The sequence below is a fragment of the Hoplias malabaricus genome, chromosome 14, assembly GCF_029633855.1.
Source record: "Hoplias malabaricus isolate fHopMal1 chromosome 14, fHopMal1.hap1, whole genome shotgun sequence".
Classification (NCBI taxonomy): domain Eukaryota; kingdom Metazoa; phylum Chordata; class Actinopteri; order Characiformes; family Erythrinidae; genus Hoplias; species Hoplias malabaricus.
This window is the reverse complement of record NC_089813.1, coordinates 16,789,957-16,816,005: the sequence shown is the minus strand read 5'-3', so window position 1 is coordinate 16,816,005 and position 26,049 is coordinate 16,789,957. Positions and strand designations below refer to the sequence as shown.

Genomic DNA, 26,049 nt, shown 5'->3' with positions numbered 1-26,049 from the left:
TAGAACAATGATTTTGAAAAAAATATATACGTATTTAATATAAAGTCTCTAACGCCATTTGTAGTTGTAGTTGACGTTATTGCTTTTCCGTAACCAGCAATCTATTTGGCTGAAAGGCGGGGCTTATCCGTTAACAGCAAGCTGATTGACTCTTTATGCTGAAGGATAAATTCTTAACCAGCGATATGGTGGAGCAGCAGGTGGTGTTGCAGTCACACAGCTTCAGGGACCTGGAGGTTGTAGGTTCAAGTCCCACTCCAGGTGACTGTCTGTGAAGACTTTGGTGTGGTGGGTTTGGTGTCCACGTGGGTTTCCTCCAGGTGCTTTGATTTCCTTCTACAGTCCAAAAACACATGCTGGTAGGTGGATTGGCGACTCAAAGAGTATTCAAAGGTGTGTGTGTTGCCCTGTGAAGGACTCACACACCCTCCAGGGCATGTTCCTGCCTTGTGCCCAATGATTCCATATATGTGCGAATATGCTTAACCTACAGAGCCTAATATTCATGTTAGGATCTTTTTAAATTAGGATGAGTATTGTCTTTGATTTAGGAAAAGCTGTTTTCTAATTTTGATCTCTGCTGTTTGTGTGTTGGTAGGCCAGCAGAATCGAAGTGACCCAGTGTTTGATACTCTGCGTGTTGGAGTGATAATGGCAAACAAGGAGAGGAAAAAGGGATCAGAAGATAAAAAGAATGTGAGTAATTTTTATTTGGCACTTCCAATATATTGCAGTATATTTCAGTCAACTTGGTCACTTGAGCTGATGCAGAAATGTCCCTCGGTGGAAATGGAACCTCAGACTCTTTTGCCTGCTGTATTTTCTGTTGGTGGACTATTCTCTTGTGGATGCTTGGCACTGAGCAAGGTGACCTCAGGCTCACGTAAATCTACTCCAGAATGTTCATTTCAATTGGCTAATTTTTTAATGCAGTTTTACAGATTTTTTTTGTTTCTATAGATCTACAGAGACTTTAAGATAAATCACTCATATGCTATTTATTAGCTTCTTGTCAAAAATCTGAAATGTAAAATTATTTTATTTCTACATATACAAATAATAAGATTATTTTTTAATTAGCTTACTTTTTTATTTATTTTTATTTATTTCATGTTACATTTATATAGTGCCTTTCTAGAAACCCAAGGATACTTTACATACTTTAATCCACACAAACACTAGCGAGAAGTGGCAGCAAAACGCGCACAGCGTACTCTCGACCAGGAACAACGGTCCACCTGGAGGACTGCATCAGGCACTATGGTTTCACCCAGGATAGAATGCCAATCCATATCTGGGCACACACACATTAACTCCCACACATATAGACATTCATTCACATACTCACTCAGTCACTCATACACCAGGACAGTTATTAGAGAAGTCAATTCACCTAACCTCCATGTTTTTGGACTGTGGGAGGAAACCGAAGATCCCAGAGGAAACCCATGCAGACACAGGGAGAACATGGAAACTGAACATGGATCCAAGAATTACAGAAACATTTTGCAAATTTGAATTTTCCTCTTGTTTGCTTTCACATACAGATAGAGAGATAAAGAGGCAGACAATTTGGACTATTACTAAGTGGACTTACTTTTTAATTCTTGAATGGGGCCTATTATGAAACAATCACTTTTTCAGTCCATGTGCACATTGATAATCTGGAGTTCATACCCACCACCAAACTGTGAAATAATACAACACAGTCAGTTTTTTTGTGGTCTGCCTAAGTCAGAAAACATAGGGATGAAGTGAGTCATTCTGACTGTGTGCTGCTTCTTACACAGAATGCAGAGACTTTAGATGACTTTAGATCAGTGACAGCACTGGTCCTGCATTTATATGGGAGCTCAAAGACAAGGTTAAACGGAGCAAAACAAACATAACTAGTCCAGAGAAATAAAGGTACTGATTAAATATGGTGAAAACCAGTACAGAGAAGAACAAGAACAAAGCAAAATGGCTAATGGTTGCTTGTGTAAAAGTGAGCCGCGGCTCATTCTCATTTTATAGGGACAGGCGGTTGTTCTGAACAGGGCTGTTTAGACATGGGGAGAAGAATGATGACCCTTGTGTTATTTTGACAAAACATGTCACCGCTTTTTCATTAAGACACCACAATTGTGTTAACCTGTGGAAAATGGGTGTAATATGTCTTCTTCATATTTTTGATGATTCAAGATTATGATGATGATGATGGAAGAGGAAGATGCCCAGCAACCCAAAGAGAATGAAGAAGCTGGTGAGGGTAAGTTTTATTTTACCCAATCTATATATAACCAGAACAACACTGGCTTAATCTGTTTTTCAAGAACACAGAAAATTTACAACACAAAGTCTTTACTTGGATAGTGAACAGAAATACATTCTCTGAGTGTCTTCTGATAAACCTACTTTTTTTATGTACACAGATAGAAAATAATCACATAATGCTGACAGACAGTGAGGTTATGAGGTTATATAACAGTGGTTGCACACTGACAAGTCTCTTCTAAAGCTCTGTGTGTGCACAATATTTCCAAATATTGTACCCTTGGTTAAAATGTTACTTCTGTATACACAGATACAGAAAACTAAAGGCTTGAAAAAACTGACAATTTAAATGAAGTCAGAAAAGCACATTTTCGAAACTAGAGACTAGAACTTAAGCTAGAAATTGCTTTAAGAATATATAGGCACTGATTATCATTCCAGCTCTTAAAGCGCTATGATTCAGTACAGAGTTCTACAGCACGTTTGATTGCTGCATTTAACTGTATTTTTCTTTCTATTGGTAATTTTTCCTTTATTAAAATATATAATTTTTATCATTTATTATAAATCTGGCAAGATTTTTTAATGAAATGCATACTAATATACATGATATCTTTTTCCTGGAAAGGCACTGAAATCCCCTTTTCATTTAGTCCTGCAAGTCCTGCAACAACAGAGTAGACTGTTGTATTTTATTTTATTTAGCTCTAAGAGCACTAAGGGTTTTATTGTTGAAGGGAATTGTTGTCGATTGTATTCACTATTCCTGTAGTCTGAATCAGGCCTGTGGTATCCTCCCTTTTTACAGGAAAGCAGGATGGGGATAAGAAAGACAAGACAGCTGCAGATGACAAGGTTTTGAGCTTGTTTATAAACATCATTTCTGGAAAATATTGGACGTTGTAAAATGCAATAAAAACAAGGGTCTGTGATGATAATTCTCTTAAACACTTATTTAATTAATAATAAGATCATAAACTTTTAAAATTTTATTTTGTAAACATAAACATAAACAAATTCATAATTTGATGCCTGAAACTCAAAACCTGGGACAAAGGCATGTTTGCTACTGTGTTACATCAGCTTTACATTTTAATTTTGCTGTTAAGATGTTTGGGAACTAAGGATACAAACTGTTGTGGGACTGCAAATGGATATATCTGGTGGGCACTGATCCACTGTGAAAGATGTTGACATATGTTGAACTCTCAACATCTGTTTTTGCACAACACCAGACCAAACTGATCTCAGATACCACAAGCCCATGTAGTAATATTTATAAGAGTAGCATGACACGGTCCATTTCATTAAATATAATGAAGTATTTATTAACCGGTACATCTAGGTTTTGGATGATAACCTCAGATAATACTGCCAAGAGGAGAGATTTGGAAAGGGTTAAACCAGCACACAAACAGAACATCACTACAAATTATAATAATGTTATTTGTTTTAATTCTAATATTAGGGAGCTGTTTGTAAGGTTATTTGCTAGCTAATAATCTCTTACTGCTCAGATAAATAGCTTTTTAAATCTCACTTTCTCCGCTGCCTAAACATGTATATTTAAAACATTCAATCATGTTTATCAGCCAAAACTGTAAATTACCTTAAAGTTCAATAGAATTAAGATTTAATTAAGATAATCACAGACTGTTTTTTTTTTTTCTTAATGGACCAAATTGTCTAGAAATAGAATTTTTAAACCATATTAAACATATTAACATTGTGTCATACCCATGGCTGTCGCTGAAATGAAATTATATTGCTATGCATTTAATTACTCCATGCCATGATTCATGATAGTGTGTGATTGCTTTGTGTTGAAGAATAAGAAGCAGCAGCAGACCTTTAGCCAGTCTCACTACTACATGGCTCTGTACCGCTTCAAAGCTATAGAGAAGGATGATCTCGACTTCCAGTAAGTGCCCAAATTTTTTATGGATGTAATTATTATTTTTTAAAGCTAAGTTTCAATTTTGACAACTTACATTTGTATGTTCTCCATTAAATGTGTACAAATAATGTATACATATACGGAATTAAATTATGGCTAAAATTATATGACTACGTATGTGTTTCAGCCCTGGGGATCGTATTACAGTTATAGATGATTCTAATGAAGAATGGTGGAGGGTGAGTTTTAATGGAATATTTTTAATTGATTAAATTTGCAATTAACTCTTGGTGTGTTTTCAGTGTTTTCAAAGACAACAGGTACTCAGTATTACTGTAACCTCGGACAGCACTTAAGTGTATGTGTTGCAGGGTAAGATTGGGGAGAAGACAGGTTACCTGCCAATGAACTTCATCATTAGAGTTCGTGCAGGAGAGATAGTGTATAAGGTGACTCGCTCTTTTGTGGGAAACAGAGAAATGGGACAGATCACACTAAAGAAAGACCAGGTATATATGTTTGTGTGTGTGTGTGTGTGTTTGAGGTACTTTGCATCCATTTGCTGCTCTAAGAGCTTCTAAGGAAACAACATGTTGGAGTTTTGTTTTTTATTATTTCTTCTGAATCTCTCCCAGAGATGTCTGATAATATTCTCAATCACTCCAGGGAATTCAGTTCCACTGCTTAATGGCCCAATACTGGGAGCTTTATTCCCTTCTAGAGGGCACTTGCATGTCTGGGTAATTTTGGACATAGTCCTTAGGATTCACATTGTAATGTAGAGCCCCCTAGTGGCCAAAATCAGGAGCTGATAAGCCCCATATGAATGAAAACTCACACTTACCTATAGAAGGACTTTGTATGGCCATTACAGCATGTTTACAGATTTATTATTTAGGAATATTTCAGCTTTTGGACAGTTTGTAATATTCATCATCCTGCTAATGGGATATTCCGTGCATGGACTTTTGCCGTGAATGTTTTAGTCAATTGTGTCATTTTTTGTATGAGTAATGTGATAATTTTTTTTAATAGTAATAATACAAAATCTCATTACCAGAAGAAGCATAAAATCAGCAGTAAGGAAGTGATAAACCTGTCCAAAAACATTCTAGTATAAGCATCAGGAAGCAATATAACTACATGCAAATGATTTATTTAAAAAAAGATAAAAAAAATAGATATCAAAATAATTTAGATTATAATCTAATGAAATATATGAAGTGCCTTTTTAGGTGTCTTTTTTGTAACCAAGCCTCCAGAGTGTATCTGTGCAGAATCATAAACAATGCACATAAACAATGCAGTGCATTAGTCAAGGTGACCTCCAGTGGCCAAGCAGGTGAAGTACAACAACAAAGACATTTCAGAGTGTTGTTTTTAAAAACAGGGATTTTCACATACAGAATTCACTTTCCTGATGCCATTGCTACACCGGCTTTTTTCAAATCAGGTTCTTAATATTACACCATTCATTTGTACTATTCAAATTGAAATAAAATCACCTAGTGCATCTTTTAAAGAAAGAAATATGTCAAATGCAAGTTTATCCCCTGGCCTGGAAATGTGAAGCTCCTCTAAAGAGATTAAAATGAACAGAAGAAAAGAGAAGAGAAAAGAATAGAAAAGGAGAGAAGGGAAGAGAACAAGAGTTTTCTCAGAGTGATAAATGTGCTTTAACAGTTGTTTTCTTCTGTGTGATGTGTACAGATTGTAGTGAAGAAAGGGGAGGAGGTTAACGGCTATCTGAAGGTCAGCACAGGCCGAAAACTGGGCTTTTTCCCAGCTGACCTGCTGGAGGAGATCTAAATTGCATCACTGGTCCACCCAGCCAAAGAAAAACAAACACACAGCCACCCTAATATAATATAATACAAAATAATATAATATAATATAATATAATATAATATAATATAATATAATATAATATAATATAATAACACAATTAAAGGGGAGACCTACTTCACTTGTAAAAATTATGGAATCATAACTATCAACCAGAGTATGCTCAAACAGCCTTTTTACTTTGTGGGCAACAAAACATATCAGACTTATGACACAAAACAATTCTTATTTAATAGCTGAATATAAATATCATAAAACATACCTCATATGTCCATAAGCAGGCTTGGTACTTGAAGGTTGCTCGTTTGATTTCCATGACTGGCAGGAAAATTGTGGACAGTGGATCCCTCAATCCATGACTGAGATGTCCCTGAGCAAGTCTCCTGAAACCCACAACTGCTCTCAGAGTGGCTGTGTGTGTGTGTTCACTGCCCCTAGGGTACTAGTGTGTGTGTGTGTGTTCACTGCCACTGATGGGTTAAATGCAGAAGACAGGTTTTATTGTACATTGTACTATGACAAATAATTGCAAGTAATGTAGAGGCAAAAATATGGGAATCACAATAAATTGAGGAAAAATTATGCAATCATCAACAAAAAGAATTGCAGTTAGTACTTGGTTGGTACTCCTTTGGTCTAATGTTTTTAGGCTCTAATTCACCCTTAAAAAAACAATAATTTACCTCAAGCTTGTTCCAATTTCTTCAGCTCAAATTGACAGATCAGCTTTGCAGGATGCAGCCTTGACATGGACCAATATTTTATTATTTTTTTTAAACCACGACTGATTTAAATGAAACTGAGATCCTGACTGTTTACTGTCCAAGTGCAAGATTTGTTTCATTTGAATAGCACCAGACAAAGCATTATCCCGATGACCATTGCAGATTCCTTATTCATAACTTAAAACCAATTTCATCAGTTCTAAAACTTTCTGTTTGATTCTCATTACCTCATTGCAGCCTTGTTTTCTTCTGTTAGGGTTTTGGTGACAATACATGGCATAGTGCTTTGAGTTTTCTGTCCTGACACTTAGAATGTGAATAATCTACCTATATGTTTTCCCTTTAAAGCTTTCCCAATTAGTTTATAAGTTGTGTTTGCAACTTCTCAGCCAGACCATAAGCCAGAGGAACCACAAAGTCCCAGTACGTCCTCCAAAGTAAAGTAGTTTATTTTTTAAAGGTGAAATAAGAGCACCTTCACAGAACGAATGACAAGTTTAAATCATTTGCAAAAAAAGGTTGTTGTCACCAATGATTGATTTACAGAAAGAAAGACCTGGTTCATTGGTTACTAAAAGTTATAATATGAGTAAAGGTCAGGGTTACAACAGATTACATACACACTAATTAAGAAGGATGACCCGCTTGGACACTTGGAAACACACACACACATATTATTAGTGATAGCTATGGCCTTAAAACAATAAATTGTGTCTTATCAACAAGAACCTGTTAGAAGAGCTGTGGTGGGGATACAATTTATCGCAGAAAGAAAGTTAGGATTCCAGAGAGGAATACTTCATTTTTAATTGTCACTTGATGAGAAATTTAATGAATGATATCAAAAAGCACAGATAATGTTATAATGTTTGATAAATAGCATTTCTTAGTGAGATTAATCACTTTTCTACTAATAACTAATAATATAAAAATATTTCACGCACTGCTGGATTGTAGCAACCAACATCTTCCCGAACTCAGACAATATCATGTTCTGTTTTGTTCTTTTTTTTTCAGTTTTAGTGTTTGTTTTTATTATTACTCATTCTGCCTCTTTAGGTTGGTTTAATTGTTTATATGCTATTTTGATGTTTTTCTTACTCTTTCTGTGACCTGTAAAGTGTCCTTGTGTGTCCTGAACGCTGCTTATAAATAAAATTATTATTATTATTATTATTATTATTATTATTATTATTATCTTTTGCTACACTCAATGTTGGATTAGGAGTTGCTTCTTGAAGCATGTTTTCTTTTAGTTGGTAAAGGTCTGTATACACTCACTATTTATTAACTGCAGACTAATTTGCATTTACAGAGAACTTTTGAACCACCTTGAAGTAATATAATGTTGTATATTGTCCAATGAAAAACATGTACCTCCAAAATAGCAACTTTAAAAAAGGAAAAAGTCTTCATTTTCAGTGGAAGTCAATGTAAAAAAATGTATTCCATGAAATTGTGGAGCATTTTTATTGGTGCATGCATCATGTCATTTTCACACAATATGAAGAATAGCTCCACAAAAAGGGAGATGCAAGTTTTTCATTGGAGTGATGATATGTTTATATGTTTTTATTAGAGAAAATGCATCCTCCAAAGAGCTCAAACCAGTGAAAGAGCAACAAATTATTGTAATTTTGTTTTAGATTATTCCAATATTTTCCCTCACCTTTTGTAATTGAATTATATTTTCTGTACTTGATTAAATATTTTTTGAGGTATGTTTAGCTATTAAACTGACAGGATCTAGCCATGTGTTTTTCTTAGTTATGTTTATGTTTCATTTGAATTTTTAGCCACATGCTCTGTCTCCTTGTCTATGTTCTTAGCAAAGCTCTGCACTTCTGAGGCAGTCAAGTGACTTTTCACAGGTCCTAGATTCATTCTTTCAAGGTGTTTGTGTGCTCTACTCTTGCCCTGTTGATGTCTCCAAGCTTTGCAGTATAGTGTAGGCCTTTGTTTTCTATCTTTAACATAAAGGCCATCCACCTGAGCAGACACCTGTTTCTGTGTCACAATTTCTTTATTTATTCCAAAGTAAACAAGCTGGGTGACAATTCCATAAATGTGGTGATTCCATAATTTTGGTGAGGGGTAGTTATGCAATATTCCTCTGCCTCATTATACTTTATAGGAAAGGAAAAAGTGATTATACGTGTAATTATAAAATATTAATAAAATAAATATTTTTACACTTCCATACAAAATCCCAAACTGACATATCTAGTTATTTATACCTTGCTAACTATAGCTTTTAGCTTTAGTCCTGCTATTCTGATGAGTCTGTCCTGATAAATCATTGTTTGAACAATCTATTCTCTTAATTGTAATTAAACTAGGAAACTCATGATGGTGGCAACTGTATCACTACTGTTGTGGGCATTAAATTATGGCGTCAAAATGGTGTCACCTTATGAAGGACTGGCGCCAGTGTGTGTTCCTGCCTTGCGCCCAGTGACTACAGGTTTTTTAACAGATTTTTTAATCTGTTGAATGACAATGTTACAGCTAAATTACAATTTCTGGCTCAATTTGTAAGATCCATATTTAAAAACAATATCTTTCTACATCTGTGTTAAATATTTTTCTAGCCATCGTACCTTAGGTGCTCACACTGGCACTGAACCCCGGGAACCCACAGATGGGTTAACACAATGACAAATAATTGCGAAAAGATAAAATGAAAATAAAGTTTCATTACAAAAATGTGTAAGTTTGTAAAGATATTTTGTGATTCCTTGGTTTTAGCGCCATCACATGTCTTTGCGTGTCTAGCTCCTAGACTTGGGCATTTTACGTCAAATATGGTATATTTTGTTCATCCAATTCTACAGGGCATTATGAAAACTAGATGAAATGGGCGTCATTGTCCACTAGAGGGAGTAATAGTTTTATAGTATCGGTTAAATTAATTCACATTTGTTTATATCTGGTAATCAGTAAAATATAAAGACACAATCAGTGACATATAATAGTTCTATTAAGTAATATAACAATAAAAATAAGTATATGTAACCATTCCTGCTCACCATATACACCTCTGACTTCAGGTAGACCTCCAACTCATGCCACCTGCTGAAATTCTCAAATTACATGGTCATTGTGGGGTGTATCAGAAATAGGAAGGTAAATACTGGAAGCTGCTGAAAGCCATGTAGACTGGTGTAAACTGAACCGACTTCACGTCCACATCAGTGAGATGTAGGAGATGGAGTGATTCAAACCTCCCCTGTCACCAGTCACTAGCTTATCTTATGTTCTTTTATGTACTTTAATTTGCTTTGGTGCAGTTACAATAGTCCATTCACTGTTAATGTTTATGCAATGTAAAGTGCAGCTGGAGTTTTCAAATTATGAAAAAAAAATGGAGATACAAAATTCTGGCCCACAGCCATGATATATAAAGTTAGTATAATAAATATTTAAATATTTTCTGGACTGGAAAATAAAATTATATCAAGCACATGATACTGTGTTTCCACCAAGAGATTAAAATTATGTAACACACACACACACACACGCACACACACAAACAATCTCTCTCTCTCTCTCTCTCTCTCTCTCTCTCTCTCTCTCTCTCTCTCTCTCTCTCTCTCTCTCTCTCTCTCTTTTACACACACTTATACACTCCCTCACACTCTTTTAGAATCCAAAATAATCCTACTGCTCCAAAAATAATCCTAATCCTTGTTGTAACTACATTGTTTATGAATCTTACTTTATTTCTATAAAAATAAAGGCAAATGTGAGTACCAACAAAAGGGCCCTTTGTTTGTGTTTTTGTTTTTTTTCCCTATCCTCACAGTTTTAGCTGTACATGTCTGTTTTAATGCGAAAGTTCTGTTCAGTTTTATTTAATTTGTAGAGCTTTTTTTCCTTCACAACAGACTTCACAAAGAAGCTTTACAGAAATCCAGGTCTGAAGCTGTAATGAGCAAACTGAGAGCAACAGAGACAGAGCTGGCTGCACAATGAGAACACACACACACGCATGCACACACACAGGCTCTCTGTGTTCTCTGAGTGGGAATTTAGAGCTGTGTCACTGTCTCAGAGCCACTAAATGTCACACTGTTCCCACTGCTATGCACTCTCTGATTCCTCTAGAGAACTGATGTCATGCTGTATTATTATTATTATTATTATTATTATTATGTCATAATTTTAAATTTTCCTTTTTTGTCAAGGGTTCACTCAATTCACCTCATAGGTTCGTTTACGCCTATTAGTCTTTTAGTATTTCTTTTTTTTTTTTGCTTTTTTTTTAAGGGAACATCTGTGATTGTGGGGAAACACAGTTCTCTCTGGTTGCTTACATTCAGAAGCTCAGCATCTTTTAATGTTCAACGGTGTGTTTGAGGAAATTAAACAACGTTGTTTGAATGTGGCTGAAGTTCACTTGCCTGTAAAAATGTTTATTCACTGTTTGAACTAGAGTTGTTTAGTTTTGTTGCACAATAGTATTACAGTTTGCTGATTAACTTAGTTTGGAGCTTCCACCTTAAGTGATCTGAAACAGCGAAAATAAGTCAATCATACCCACCTATGGAGCAGGAATAGAGCAATCCTCATTTTGATTTGTGCTTTTCAGCGTTCTCTCTATTGTTTACAAAAAACTGATGCCTCTGCAATGAGCAGAGAGGAGGAGAGAAAAAGCCTAGCATACTGAACAGAGACAGATTGTTTTTTACTCATTTACAGTCACAGGGGATACGTAAACACATTACACTGGTTTCAAGCACACAAACAAAAGACTGGAGAGTTAGCAAATGGTGAGGAAACATCTGAATTTTATAGAAAGTGTTTTTTGATTACAATTGTTAATGTCGCCTTTAACAATGTCAATAATAAATATGTGTTTTAGAGACACTTAAAAAATAAAGAATATTAAATTAAACAATTGTATCATAATTTTTGCAGAATTCAATATTAATATGTTGAGAATAAAGTAATATATTACAGTATTACATTATATTTCAGTAATAAAGTTATGAAGTCATGTGAATAGACCAAATCCTCACGGACAGTGACTCAAGAATCCAACAAAGCAACCTTAGATCCTGGAGCTGTGTGGTAGTGATACTACATGCAGTGTGATTTTGCTGCTCTAGAACCAGAATGTTATTAGTTAATTCTCTTTTTAGTTATCAATCTTTTAATATCCCATTTCTCTCTAAATATAACTGATGGCAGCATATGTCTTCATATGTCATATGAATGTCTGTCATATGTGATACTAAATCCCAATAAAAACCACAACAACAATGGTATTTTCATTAATACACAAGTCACCTATGACATGGGCACTGATGGACCCCATACACTGTGAGATGGGGCCTTTGCAGTTTTCACTGATATCAGTCAGGATGTTCCTTTGGACAGAGAACTCTATGTTTGTTTTCCTCAAAAGCAAGCTGAAATATGGACTCACCTGACAGAAGCTAAACTTACACTGTCTTTCAGACCATTTAAGATGAGCTCTAACAAAAGAATTTGGCATCATTTCTGCCCTGGACTGAATTACTTTCTCCTTGTGTAACAGAGTTTAAGTTTTTCTGTGAATGATCGGTTTTACCTGTGGCCGTGTTTAGTGCTTTCAGCGCTGTAACTGTAATAAAACGCTGATATGTTTACTAGAGCTGCCTGGCCTGCCTTTTTTTCACATGCACTAAGACGTACGATGGGGGCAGGGATTCTCCCCCAAGCACCATCTAGAGGGGAGTAAGGGAATCTGTCAAATAGCACACTAGTAACTTTGAACAGGCAGTGACACAATCACGTGACAGTTTACTCATAATACAGAGATACTGTTATATTATTACAGTTTATGTGTGAAATTGTGGAAAAAAAAAAAAAAAACATTTGCAGAGGGGAAAATGGACGCGTGGAGGTTGGGGTGCGGAGGGGAGGTGCTAAAGGGTGGTTTGCCCAAGGCATCACACAAGTTAGAACCGCCACTACCTCCGTTTCAACAAGTGTTTCGAATCTGAGGGGAACAATTGCTGTTATTCTGGAAGTGAAATGTTTTCCCACCCTTGCTTATTATAGGATTTCAGCTCAATTATGGTGTCTATTGTTAGTTTTCAATAGGTGACAGGTCTGGGTAAGTTTAGCAAGCAGACTTTTTTTTAAATTAAGGAGCCATGCTGTTGTAATCCGTGCAGAATGTGGATTAGTCTTGTTTTACTGAAGTAAGTGCCATTTGCACTAAGACTTTCACGGATGTTGGCTTTTGAACAGTACGTTTCTCTCTGCACGGCTACAGCAAACCTGATTTCCAAAAGTATTTTTTTTTATTTGTGAGTTTATAAATTAAAAAGTTGAGAGTTTAAACTTAAAGTGAAGGTGTATAAATGAAACTGTGGAGAGGTAATTGGGGCGTGGTCTAGCTCCCCAAACTACGTCACGTGGTGACTTCACTTTGTGAATGCAGCCACGAACTGTGTTCACTGACGGTGATTTTGCAAAGTGTGTCTGAGCCCATGCAGTAATTTCCGTATGTTTCATTTTAATTCACCATTATCTGAGGGCCAAAAGACCTGTCAATATCAGTTTTGTACTTTGTCCCTTGCATACAGAGATCTTTTTGGATCCTCTGAATTTTGTATTGATATTATGTGCCGTAGATGAAGAAATCTTCAGGATTTTATTATTTAAAATTCTTTAAATAATCTTTTTTGAATTCTTTAAGTTTCTCAATATCTGCCCAGACAGTCATGCACAGGGGTGATGCAGGAAGATTATTATTCTACTTTTCCTCTAATTATGTAAATAACTGTAGTTATTCCACAGATTTAGATTTTTTTTTTTTTATTTATGTTTTTTAAAGAAATTTCTTACAATTTTATTTCCTTTGGATCTCATATGCTTGATTATCATTGGTTCTTTCATTTGAAAAGATACAGTATAAATGGAGCTTATTAATACTGGGTATATATTTAGTAACTAGTGAAACGTCACAAAAGCTTTCACCACAGACTGTCACCACTCTAGACTTTGATGTCTTCTGGCACATCTGTGTTTGACGTCTTATAAGGATAAGGGTGAGAGAGTCCATGTAAAAATAGTCCCACAGCAACAGCAGCATGTGCCCTGTGTCCAATTTGTTTACACCACTGTATCAAAATATAAGTAGTGTATGAATAAAATGGGCCAGAAGACAATGTAAAAACATCTAAATGATTCCTAGCTCACAATAAACGCTATGGTCTTTAAAGCTACACTGACATATTCCATGATAATTCACTTTGCAAAGTCAGCAAAATTTCCTCATCTATAGTTCCCCCAAAAAATGGCCAGTTGATAGTATTTAATAGCTACCCTATATATTTATTAAAATCACTGTTTTGTGTAGAGGAATTCAGATGCTGACAGAAATCTGCAGAGAAATCTTATCCACCAGAAGTTGTCTGACTTATGTTTCTCATTATTCAAGTTTTTCTACACATTCAGTGAATATTTAGGTGTCAGTGGTGGTGGCCAGTCCATTGTTCACCACTTTCATAGCCATAGCATGGAGTTGCTTTCTCACAGTGGAATAAAGGATAAATAAAACCACTGTGCATTAATTATATATATTTTTTGCAGATATATATGAGGAGTGAAGCTTGAGTTTCCCTTGTTTCTCAAATTTAAAAACGTTGAGTACTGTTTGTCTGATGTTGACCATTTTCTTGATATACCAGGTTTTGCTTGGTTGTTAGGAGTCCCATTTTTTAAGATTTATTTAAACATAAAAATGGAGCCAAACCAAATGCTTAATATGATAAATGAAGTGATTAAAAATTCCCTTTTAATTCCAGCTTAGATACATTTTTAGCTATATGCTTAGATTTGTGCTAAGAAAGTCTTAGAAAACAGTGTTCAGATGTTCAGATATGGCCTTGAGGGAAGTAAGAGAGCAGTTTATGCTAAGTATTTAGAAGCCGCTGGTTTGGTTTTTGTGTCAGTTGAGGCACTGCAGGTAAAATAAAGCCTTCTACCTTTGTCTGCTTTAGGCAAAAACACACAAAGAAGAGGCTATCACCTTTCCACTGGGAGGAAATCTGCTCTGAACCAGCTGCTTCAGATTATCAGTGAGGACTAATATGCGTAGAACTATATCAACTTCATGTCTGTGTTCATGAGAATATGATGTGTGTTTTTACAGTGGACTCTAATGAGCTAATTCAAAACATATGTGTAGAATGATTTTTATATACTCAGGAATTCCATCATGAGAGATGTTTTTTTTTTCCTAAAAATTTTTGTTGTTGTTGTTTTGTTGTTGTTGTTGTTGTTATTGTTTTGTTTTTCTGTGTATGCAGACTATAGTAATTGTTTTATGCCCAGAAGTGTTTACAAGTTGTAAGTAAAATATTGATGTATACTCTTGTTAATTTTTTCAGATCATACCTTTACTTCTTTCAGGTATAATATGAAATATTTTAGCCAAGATAAAATAATTGAGGCTCTATTTATTGCCAAAAATATAGTCAAATAAAATTTCTACTTAATTTTAGGTATTGCCAATTCCTGCATTACCTACCCTTACAAATAATAAAAAAAGGAAGAATAAAAAGTTAAAATAAACATACAGTACATAAAATATATTTCCCAAGTATACTTTATGTAGTAAGTATGCTTATATCAAGATACTAGTAGTATACTTGTAAGTGTATTATTTTAATACTTCTCAGAACTCAACTGGACCAATTTCTTAAACTTAAAATATACTAAAATAGTACATGTTGAGTACTCAGATTTTACACCTAAGTTTTTCTTTTGTACTGCAACTCTACAAAAATAAACTGGTCTAAGTTTTACTACTTTTATACTCTCTCACTTATAATAGTAATGGATTAATTAAGCCTGCTACAATAATCTAAACACTAACATGCTGGTGAAAAAGTACATATTTTACTGAAATGCTGTTTGTAATTTGTGTAGGAATAGAAATATCTAGCAAACTGTTAATCCCTCCTGAAAAAAAAAAGTAAACCTAAACCTACCTTAAACCCAACATCTAATTTAAATTCAACATGAAGATATTACTGCAAAGCCCAAAAAGTTGTCTTAAATGGCTCCCTGTTTACAGTAGTATGCCCTAATATTCACTATATAGTGTACTATTATAGGGAACTAAATTCAGGAGGGTAGCGAACAGGTTTTTACTAAACACTGCAATGGATTATGGGTAATATGCTATTTGCTAGTGTATCTGAATTGTACCACACTTTTAAATGTATGCAGAGAAACAGGGTCACCAGTGCATGGGGGCTCACTTTGTGAACACAATAACGGCAAGTGATGATGAAGCAAAGTGTCCTCTACGTACAAATGGCATTTTAGTAGTTAGTTTGTTTATATTTTATTTGTGAAATCATTTTGCTAAAGCCTTTGAAGGATATTGATAAAATCAAATATTCATATGTTTCTGTGTTGCTTAACACTGTGTACAGTTACACCCATGTACTATTTACTCTATGCTATTCCACCCGAAGCTATAATATAAATACTTAATTATAATTTTCTTAAGAACATCTTGATCAAAGTTTAAATACAAGTATACTACATATACTTGCCCGTATGCTTGTAAGTCAAATATAGTTAAGTATTGTGTTTAGTGCGGTGTACGGTGGCAGGGGCACAACTGGGGATTTAAATCAGAATTCAGTAAACAGTTGCACCACCCAAAAGCCAAATAAGCTCTGATGTATAACACACTACTAAGCTTAATGTGTGAGAGAAAAGCTTAAACGCATTTGTTCACTAAAATACAGCCACAGAAGCATGATTACAATATAAACAATGAAGCCTGCACATTTCCTGTGTGCCTCAAGACCATTTCCTGTCCTTGAGAGGAGTGAGAATAAATGAGGGTTAGAAAATAAATGAAGGGGGAGAATGGAAAAATAACAGCTTTAAGTTTGAACATGTGCATGTGTCCACTCACTCAGAGAGCTTTTTCCACAAGCTTCTGCTATAAGCACACTTGTTGGGACTGGAGTCAAAACGTTCAACCCTTTTGACGGAGAAATAAACATCTGTTCCTCTCTCCACTACTCCCTCTCTCCCTTTCTCACGACCTATGTGTTTACAGTGCAAACCCAGGGAGGCCATTTCTACGACACAATATTCCCCTTGAAGTGGCTTTCTTTGAATTCTACAGTTTGAGATGATAGAATGGAAGTTTATTTGCTTTTTCCCAATGAGGTTCTACTGAAGATGACCTTCACCACAAGGAAGACCATACAACTTTGGTGGCCTGTTTCAATTTGAAGTGTCTTCAATCTGACATGGACAGAATATATTCTACTGATTTATATATCCATTACATTGAATTATATATCCATACAGATTTAACAGTACATTTTGATTTCAATAAGAGGTAATTGTAATAAAATATAATGCATTTTAATAAAATATGTTAGATTATGAAACCTTTTTCTAGACCCTTTCTTTACTTGCATTATGCAATTTTATTTAGAGAAAGTGTCTTATTTTAAGCATTTTGAGCATTATATTGAAAATAAATAATCTGCAGTATTTATTTAAACAAGTTAATGTATCTGCTAATGTAATAAGATATGTTCACTGAATAAAATTAATTAAGACAATTAAATGTATCTACAAATATGTTGAAGTAACTTATATATGACATAAGACATAAGGAAACAGATTTAGTAACTGGATTTAAGAAGATTTCACTTGCTTTGGCATATATTTACATTTCTGGAAGGGTGTAATTATTTCACCTATGTATCTCATTTATTTTACATTTATATCACCCAAGATGGGTAATAAGAAATGAGATACAGCCTTTAGAACAAGTGCAGCAGCAGTATTGTGTGCTTGATGTGTGGTGGGTCTGGCCCAGCTCTTATTCACTGTTACACAAAGCTTCCTGACAGTACACACTACTCTGCCCATGTCTAACATACAAACACACCCAGGACACACAAGCAATCACAATATGTGCCCTCAAACACACAAACAAATCACAAAACAATTCCAAAACACTTCCTGGGGAAGCCACCAGGCCTGCTGGGAGCCTATAGGGGAGCTGCCTAGAGTTCAGAGTGGCCACAGTATATAAAAAAAGCCCATTTCACAAAAAGTGAAAAAAACCTTTGCTATGGGGTGTAAATTATTTTAATTCCAAATGTTAAAATTGAGAAAGTGTTTGTTTTGAGAAAATCTCTGCCCATTTTTGAATATGACACCAGCAAACCTTTTCAAAACTGTAGTGTTTAGCATTGTGTTGTCTCTGCTCTCTTTTTAAGAATGCTATGTAAATGCTTGGAGCTGAGGAGAGCAACTGCTATGAAAGTGAAATATTTTCCCCTTCTTGCTTGACATAGGATTTAAAATTTCAGGTCCCTGTTACAGTATTTTTCATTTCGTAAATGTTTTCAATGGGTCTAAACTTACCACCTCTCTCTTAATATGAGACAATGCTGTTGCAGTCCATACATAATGTAGATTGGCATTGTCTTGCTAAAATAAGCAAGGCCTCCTTTGAAAAATATGTTGTCTGGATGGCAGCAAGTAACTCCAAAGCCTCTATATATTGTTAAGCATTAACGGTGCCTTCCCAGATGTGCTAATCACCCATGCTAAGTGAACGAATGCACTCCCATACCATCAAGGATGCTAGCTTTTAAAATGTGCAAATATAGCATGTCAAATGGCCATTCTATTTTTTAGCACAATGATATAATATCCATGATTTCGAAAAACAATTCAAATATTGATTTGTCAGACCACAGATCACTTTTCCACTTTGCCCCAGTCAATCTTAAATATATATTAAGCTTATATATGAGTTCTTCTTTGTATTAAATAATTTAAACTGGCATTTGTGAATGCAGCAATGAACTGTGTTTCTAAGCCTATGAAGTGTTTTTAAATTAGTGCCACCCAAGAGCTTGATAAACAACAGCCAGGCAGTACTTATGTGAGGCCTTATTCTTTGCATATTTCTTTTAATGATGTTAAGTACTGTAGATCACGAAAAACCCAAGCTCTTTATTATTTTAAATTGAGAAACATTATTCTTGAATTGTTTTACTATTACCCCACACAGCTTTCACAGAGTGGTTTAACCTGTTCTATTTTACTTCTTAAAGACTCTGCCTTTAAAAATATTTTTAAAACCTTTTTAAACCCAGTCATGTCACTGACCTGTTGCCAGTTAACTTTAAATGTGTTATGGTATTTACATACTGTGTGTGTGTATGTGTATTTTATAGTGAGAACCATCAGTAAAACCACACACAACATGCAGTATAAAAAGACTAAAAAGTACAGCCTTATTCACAGGTTCCAGTGTTCCCATTTCCTCTCACTTTTTCCACTGACCTCAGTTATGTAAAATAAATAAATAAATAAAAAAATCTCCATTGAACAAAGACCTGCAGAAATACTCCTGCAGACTTACTGATGGATGGATAAAGTCTTTTATATCTGTAGAGCTGGCTCTAAACTACTGAAAGGTTTATATTATTTATTGTGGAGATTTGACCCCCTTTCCCCAAATGTCCTGGACTTCTCTTAATTCTGTCTTTCGTTTGAATTTTAAAATAAATAAGATGAAACTTTTCTGGGTGAGGACAGTTCATGACATTTATGTGGGTTCAAACGCAGCCACAGGTCATTTTTACATAATCATTTTCCAATCTTATTTTCTTCATTCCTTATATTTTCACCGGCTGTTTTGTTACTGTGATTTTAAGAATCATGTATGTTAATGACCTCTGCTCTGATTGGCTGCAATGTATGGTCAAAAAGCAGTCAAGACTGAAATGTTTTTTGAAATAGTTTTCACAAATTACAAAATGTTGTAAGATGAGTAAGCAGTCATTTAGCAAATCGTGGTTGTTTTATAGTCTCAGCAAGGCCAGAGCGCTGCCTGATTTTTTCCATATTCCCTTTACTGCTTTTTTTTAAGTGTTGGCAGACCATTTTTTTCTCTCAGAACCCATTTCCCAGAATTCTGCTTGGCTTTTATTTTAAAACAGAATTCACTACAGTAAACCAAACCTGTGTCTGAAGACTGTGCTTAGTGTCTGAGTCTATGTCTGGGTCAGTGTCACATCATACAAATGCTTTAATTGTGTATTTGTGAGAGAGTAGCTTGAATGGTGCTCTGTGGTGGACATACAGTCCTAACATCATCAGACTAACATCATCATGCAGCTGCCTGTCTGATCACTACTGACCAGGAGTACATCCACACATTCATCATCACCAAACACACATGTGCTCCTCGGAGATAAAAGACATCCACTGATCTTATCTTGGTGGGCCTTTCCCTCAGGGGAATAGACAGACCTATGTCATGTGTAAAAGTTTAAACAAACCTGGTTAAAGGACATGTGCTGTTGATTTTCTCAGTGAAAACAGGCCCTCAGTAAAGAGAATTCACCGCAGAATTCATATAGGGATCTAATCTTAGTGGTAGTTTAGTAGTTTGTTTTAGCGTGCAAATTCGATTTACTTTCTGAATGTAAAATACAGACTGGAAAATATAAAATACAAATACAAATAAAACAAAAAAATCCCTATATATATTAAATACATTAATGCATTCATAGATGTAATGTAGAAATTATCATGTAGAGGATGTATTATGGAAAAAGCAATTGCACAGCAACAATGTTTATTTATTTTTTTTCACATTTTGTAAACACTTTATTAGGGTGGAGTGAATAACATAATCACACTCACAATAACCTCACACCATTTAATAAAAACTGAAAGAAGACATAACAGAAAGATAAACATAAACATGCACGGAAAATCTCTGAGAGAGGTACTGGGTTGGAAGCATTAAAATATGTACTACATCTCATTGTATTTGTCTCATATTTTGAACTTCAAACAACAGTTTGTTTTGACAAAAATATACATTTACTTTGTGGCTATCATACAACCTACTACCCATATTGTTACTTGTGGAGGCAAATTTACTTATCTATTAAAGCTTAAATGCAGAAGTCTAAAAATCACCCTGTATCTGAGTTCAGAGGGAAACAATGCTATATGCTTCTATTTGCCACTAATATTAATAGTTAGTGTTCGATCCCTTGTGGTGCATGAATTGCAAAAGTAGTTCCTCTCTAAGACAACCAGAAATAGCTCAGTCAGATATTATAATGGAATGAAAACAGCCAGTCCACAAAGCCATGTTGATGTTTATAATCAGTGTGCTCTGCTTACAGCTAATTATGCATAATGTAGGCCAATATTTACAAAGTATACCCAGTAAACATTTAGCTGTTGATTCAATGTTGATATAACATAATGACTGCAGTCTAATCAACGTTTTCTTAAGGTTGAAAATGAAAGTTGAAAAGACGTCCAAACACAGACGTTGAAAAGAAGACTATGAGATGTATTTTATATGTCAATTAACGTTATTAATTGGTCCTGAAATAACTGACTTGTTTAAAACACATTTTGGACATCCATTGATGTTATTAATTGGTCACCACTTAACTGACTTTTGACCTATTTTGAACGTCCATTGTGTTACATATGTTTGACATGCAGCAAATATCATTTGGATAATTTTTGAATACATGGGATTTTAACAAGCTTTGTAAAGGAGACAGGCCTGCTGTCTTAATGTTGGCCCTATCTACTGAACATTGCATGTTTTATCCTTGATGATGTACAAAGAGACCAAGAGAGCACAGTGTGTGATAGAAGGATGGCCCTCCCTCTCCCCATCACTGCATGGTAAAACCAGACAGTTACTGATTTCACTCAAGCTAATAGCATTGTGTTAGCAGCAGTTAAAAATGCTGGGGTGTCTGGCTTCAAATGTGCACTTGATCAAATCATGTGACTGGTGGAGACCTAGCTGGATCCTGCTAGTGGAAATGGCAATAAATTTAGAGTTAATAATAGCTGCTTAACCCCCCGCACCACCCCTAGAAAAAGAAACCTAACCTGTCAGGTAGCAACGACAGTAATGCTTTATTGATTTTGTGCAGCAGCTGTTCTATTATGTTTGTATCTTAATCACTGATCAGTGTTTAAGATCAACTCTTGGCCATGTGTTAGTGTAAAAAACATTAGGTTACCTGACAATCTTGACCACACCATTGCGGAAAAAGAGACATGGCTTTGGAAGCAGATATATCCTTATACTGCTTTATAATGGTGGTGTGTGTGTCTTTAGATTCTTCCTAACATTCTTTAGCTGCTTTAATTTTGGAGGGAAAAGATGGTATATTTGTGTTTATTTACCAAACGCACCACTCATCATTCATTGGTTCCACTATATAAAGCAAACCACTATATAAACAAGTAATAACACACAGCAAATAATCCAGAGTGTATCCAAACAGAGCCCATTCACCCACCCCAGCAGAATCCAACAGTAACTCTTTCATATTAGGTACACAGAGTCGAAGGAAATGTTCTCCACTGCTTTCACTAGGTTCATTTCAAACTTAACTGTGTTAATGAGGCACACACACTTGTAACAAGCCCTGAATATGCCAGCGGATTAGGAGGTTTAGAATTCAGGGCCCTCTTTCTTCAGGTTCTTGTAATCCGTGTTGACAGCCAAAAACTAATGACAAAAACAAGAAAAAAATAGTAGCTGTCAGAACATTTACTGAAAAACTTGAAATGAACAATAGATGACAGAAAAAATGTGGCTTTACATTGTGGGCTCATTTTAAAGGAATGTTGCAGGATATATTCACCTGTCTTTTGGCTTGTATTGTGTTTCAGATCAACAGGTTTTCTGGTCTTTTACAAAGTCCATGTTAAAATATCGTTAAAGTGTTGATATCTTTAATTGAGCATCTATCTTTGTACACTGTCAGAAAAACTGTCACTGTGGTACCCTCAAAGTTACGTATTGTACCATTAATTAGGGGACATAATTATACCTCATTCTATATTAACTGTAGATTTTAAAATTATGTTGATTTCATACACCCCATTTGATCTCCAGTACGTATATAATTTTCTTTTATTTCACACAGTTCTATAATGAAAGATTATACATATTAACTTCTCATTCTGGAGAAGATAATGTAATGTACCTTTAGGGAACACAGCTGGACTTTAACATCACTGTTGTACCTTTACCTTGTACATTTACACTGTTGGACACCTATAGTGACAATAATGTACCTCTACTGTACCTTCTTTCTGAGAGTGTTTGAAGCCACATCTGGGGCAAACCTTTCATTAAAATTTATAAAAATTGTAACTGAGAACAAAAATTTGAAACTGAAAATTCTGATCTTGAACTTGGAAAAATACAAGAACATACTATATAACTATATATATATATATATATATATATATATATATATATATACCATATAACTAAAAATAAACATAGAATATTTTTGTTTAAATATAAATAAGATTAAATCCTTGAATCATTTTTATATGTTTCTTTTTTATTTTCACTTTTGATAGTTGAAATAGTATTTTTTTTTTCAGCTGCTGATTTTATGCTTTGAGATTCAAATCTTAGTTTTTCAGTTTCAGACTTTTGGCCTGGATCTGGTGTGGTGGTGCCTGTCATCAGCTGAGGCAAGTAAGGGGTAATGAATGACACCAGAACAAAGAAGGCTGAGGGCATTGCCTCAGTCACGTTGCCTTTAGGGAACACTCAACATTTTCTACACACCTTTTTCTGGGGATTAGTGGTCAAAAAACTGATTTCGGTTGTCATTCTTTCACATAAACTCCAAGATTTTGAGGTTTTGTTATTTTTACTTCTGAAATCAGTGGTTAGTTTGTAGGCTAATAAAACAGTCCTAATTGGCACACATACCTTGTACTGATAAGTTGGGCTAAGCTGATTCCAAGGCTCAGGGTTGCTGGTCTTGTTCCAGCTGGTGGAGCCAGAGAAATAGACCATTACACAGGATGCAAGACACAAGAGAACAAAATGCAATGAACAAACTGTGAATAACATTGTGATGATGCTGATAAGCGGACAGCATTGGATAGCTTTGTTCATTTCCAGTACTGGTTGTCTGTTTTATATTTCCTCACGGCTTTCTGAGGGGGAAATGGGAATGAAATACAGTGTGTGACTCTTACGTAACATGGGGTCCCCTGGCTAGACGAATCAGATAGATTGCAGCTCCTCCCATCCCTAAACATATGAAGAAAAACTGTGGAATCAGCTGGAATATAAACACACACACACACACACACACACACAGAGAGAGAGAGAGAGAGAGAGATTGTTAATATGATACAAACATAGTCCTATGCCGTTACACTGTTTTAGAGCTGTCCTCTCCTCTGAACATCTGGCTTTGAGGTTCCAAATTAGAGAGGCTATTAGACGAGATTATGGAAGATTAGATTAAGTTAGATTACAAACGCTGCTGTCAAGTTGCAGTATATCCCTTACAGGCCAGCAGTGACTGCCTGTAACTGAAAGAAGCAGTATACGAAGAGGGGTCTGCTGTGTACAATTATACACCACTGCTATAATTGCTGCGGCTGATCAGACAGTGTTGATTCTGGGCGCTGTCCAAATGCTGAACGTAATTTCTGCCCTCATCAGAGCAGACCCTTTTATTTATTTTCACTAGGTTCGATTTCGAAATAGAGGATACCACTTGGGGGAAGCGTTGGGGTTGTTTTTCTATAAAAGAGTGTAATATGAGAGTAACCTTCCTCTCGTTCCTCCTCTCTGCGAACTCACTCTGCTCTGGCTGTTTCTGGGGCCCCGTAAAAGAGTCGAACCCAATGCATTTTGGGGGTTGTAGTTTTTTTGTTTGTTTGTTTGTTTTTTTTAAGATTTTGAGCTCGAGTAAATAACATAGAATTATTCTAATGATGACCATTAATCATCACTAATGATTAAAGCTAAAGCTAAGCTCACGGAGATCTAGGGGAGTATACTTGTATCCTTAAAGCTACCCAGTTTTAAAACAGACTGCTCTGTGCACTGTTTGGGTAAGTTATGGTTACTGAAATGGGTGAATTTACTGTTTATCCAGAATTGAATGTTGAAAGTTGTGTCACCTCGTTTAAGGAAAGAAATACCCGTTCTTAAAGGGAGGTTGTTTTTGAACACAGATTTTAAACACAGCTAGTCTAAAGCATGATACTACATATAAAATATAGCCTAATGTTTTAATTCCTGTAGGTCTTGCAGTGTTCTGTTTTGCACGTCTGTAAACACTTCTTTTTTCAGGTGTCGAAGTAGGAACGCAGAGTATCATGGGTATGGTAATTTTTGCAATGTGTTTTTGCGTTGAACCGTTACACTTTTCAAACTACAATTACGAACCCATTCAAACCGAAACCGAAGAACGGTTAAAATCCAGTTTTAAACGCATTACAAACCGCTGACATTTTGTAATAATAGCATTTGTTTGTAGAAGACTGCGGTCAACCGGTTCAAGTTCAAGATTAATCCCTCCAACTTGTACTGTTGTGTTTTTAGAAGCAGGAGGAAGGAACACTTCGTTATAATAGGCAGTAATTAAGCTCCCATGATTACAATCTGGACATCGACTCTAGTTTGTATCTATCTGTGTTTATAGCTGTCCGGATTTTCGAGTTTTTTCGAGGTTTCAGTTCTCTATGCTATATTCCAGCGTTTTCCCCTTTTCAGCATAACAACGTTCAGGATATTTTCCACCTTCATAAGAGATTTAAGATGATGGACATATACAGAACACAGACGAATGTTTGGATGTTTTTCAACATTACATTTAAAAGACCGCTGAGCCTGCAGGCTGTTTACATTTAGAAATCACATCAAAAATAATCAACAATAAGGAATAAGAAGCAAAACATGTGAAGGAAAAAAATAACAGGAAATTCAGCATTCGATTTAAAATACATATTCCGTTATAAAGGGTTGCAAAACAAAGTTATTTTCGAACCAATGCAAATGTTCCAAAACTTGTAAAACAGACACTTACTCCTGGGTGTTTCTTCGCGTGATTACGGATTATTCGGAGCATGTTTGCTGAAGAATTTATCTCTGTCCGAAAATCTTAGGCAATTTATTTACTGTGCACCAAAACACTCCGGAAAAGTCAGACCTGTTGCTGGAAGAGGGAGCGATTGGAGGTTAGGGGAGGGGAGGGGAGGAGAGAGAGAGCGATAGAGAGAGAGAGAGAGAGAGAGAGAGAGAGAGAGAGAGAGAGAGAGAGAGAGAGAGAGAGAGAGAGAGAGAGAACGATCTAAAGAGCACTTTTAGATGAGCTAGTAGAAAAAGTGAGAGAGAATAAGTGATTACGGAGAGTGGGAGGGAGAGAGAGAGAGGAAAGAGAATGGGGAGACAATCAGGTAGAAAATGTGGAAATGGGAAAGGGAATGGAAATGAGAGTAGAA

General features: G+C 35.5%; 2 protein-coding genes across 2 annotated transcripts in view; one reads left to right on the top strand and one right to left on the bottom strand.

Annotated features, from left to right (window-relative positions):
- The window catches only part of stac3 (SH3 and cysteine rich domain 3), a 23,141-nt gene extending 17,141 nt beyond the window's left edge, over window positions 1-6,000 (top strand). The window contains exons 7-13 of the mRNA XM_066644059.1: window positions 599-696; window positions 2,185-2,251; window positions 3,065-3,111; window positions 4,086-4,177; window positions 4,341-4,392; window positions 4,525-4,662; window positions 5,864-6,000. Of these exons, the coding sequence (XP_066500156.1) occupies window positions 599-696; window positions 2,185-2,251; window positions 3,065-3,111; window positions 4,086-4,177; window positions 4,341-4,392; window positions 4,525-4,662; window positions 5,864-5,962 (593 nt within the window). The 3' untranslated portion in view covers window positions 5,963-6,000. The remainder of the gene's footprint in view (window positions 1-598; window positions 697-2,184; window positions 2,252-3,064; window positions 3,112-4,085; window positions 4,178-4,340; window positions 4,393-4,524; window positions 4,663-5,863) is intronic.
- Window positions 6,001-20,357: 14,357 nt separating this feature from the next.
- Window positions 20,358-25,772, bottom strand: ndufa4l2a (NDUFA4 mitochondrial complex associated like 2a). The gene is made up of 4 exons (XM_066644362.1): window positions 25,635-25,772; window positions 23,788-23,873; window positions 23,516-23,576; window positions 20,358-22,288 (listed from the first exon to the last, which is right to left on the bottom strand). Exons 1-4 carry the CDS (start codon window positions 25,674-25,676, stop codon window positions 22,232-22,234), a joined length of 246 nt encoding a protein of 81 aa, XP_066500459.1. The 5' UTR covers window positions 25,677-25,772; the 3' UTR covers window positions 20,358-22,231.
- Window positions 25,773-26,049: the final 277 nt, after the last annotated feature.

What these genes read in the sequence shown, in the direction of transcription:
- ndufa4l2a (XM_066644362.1), bottom strand. Translation starts at nt 25,676, where the DNA reads ATGCTCCGAATAATCCGTAATCACGCGAAGAAACACCCAGGA. An exon ending in ACGCGAAGAAACACCCAGGA is followed by an intron (nt 23,874 to 25,634) that starts GTAAGTGTCTGT and finishes TTTATATTCCAG; the next exon opens with CTGATTCCACAGTTTTTCTT. An exon ending in GCCAGGGGACCCCATGTTAC is followed by an intron (nt 23,577 to 23,787) that starts GTAAGAGTCACA and finishes TGGCTCCACCAG; the next exon opens with CTGGAACAAGACCAGCAACC.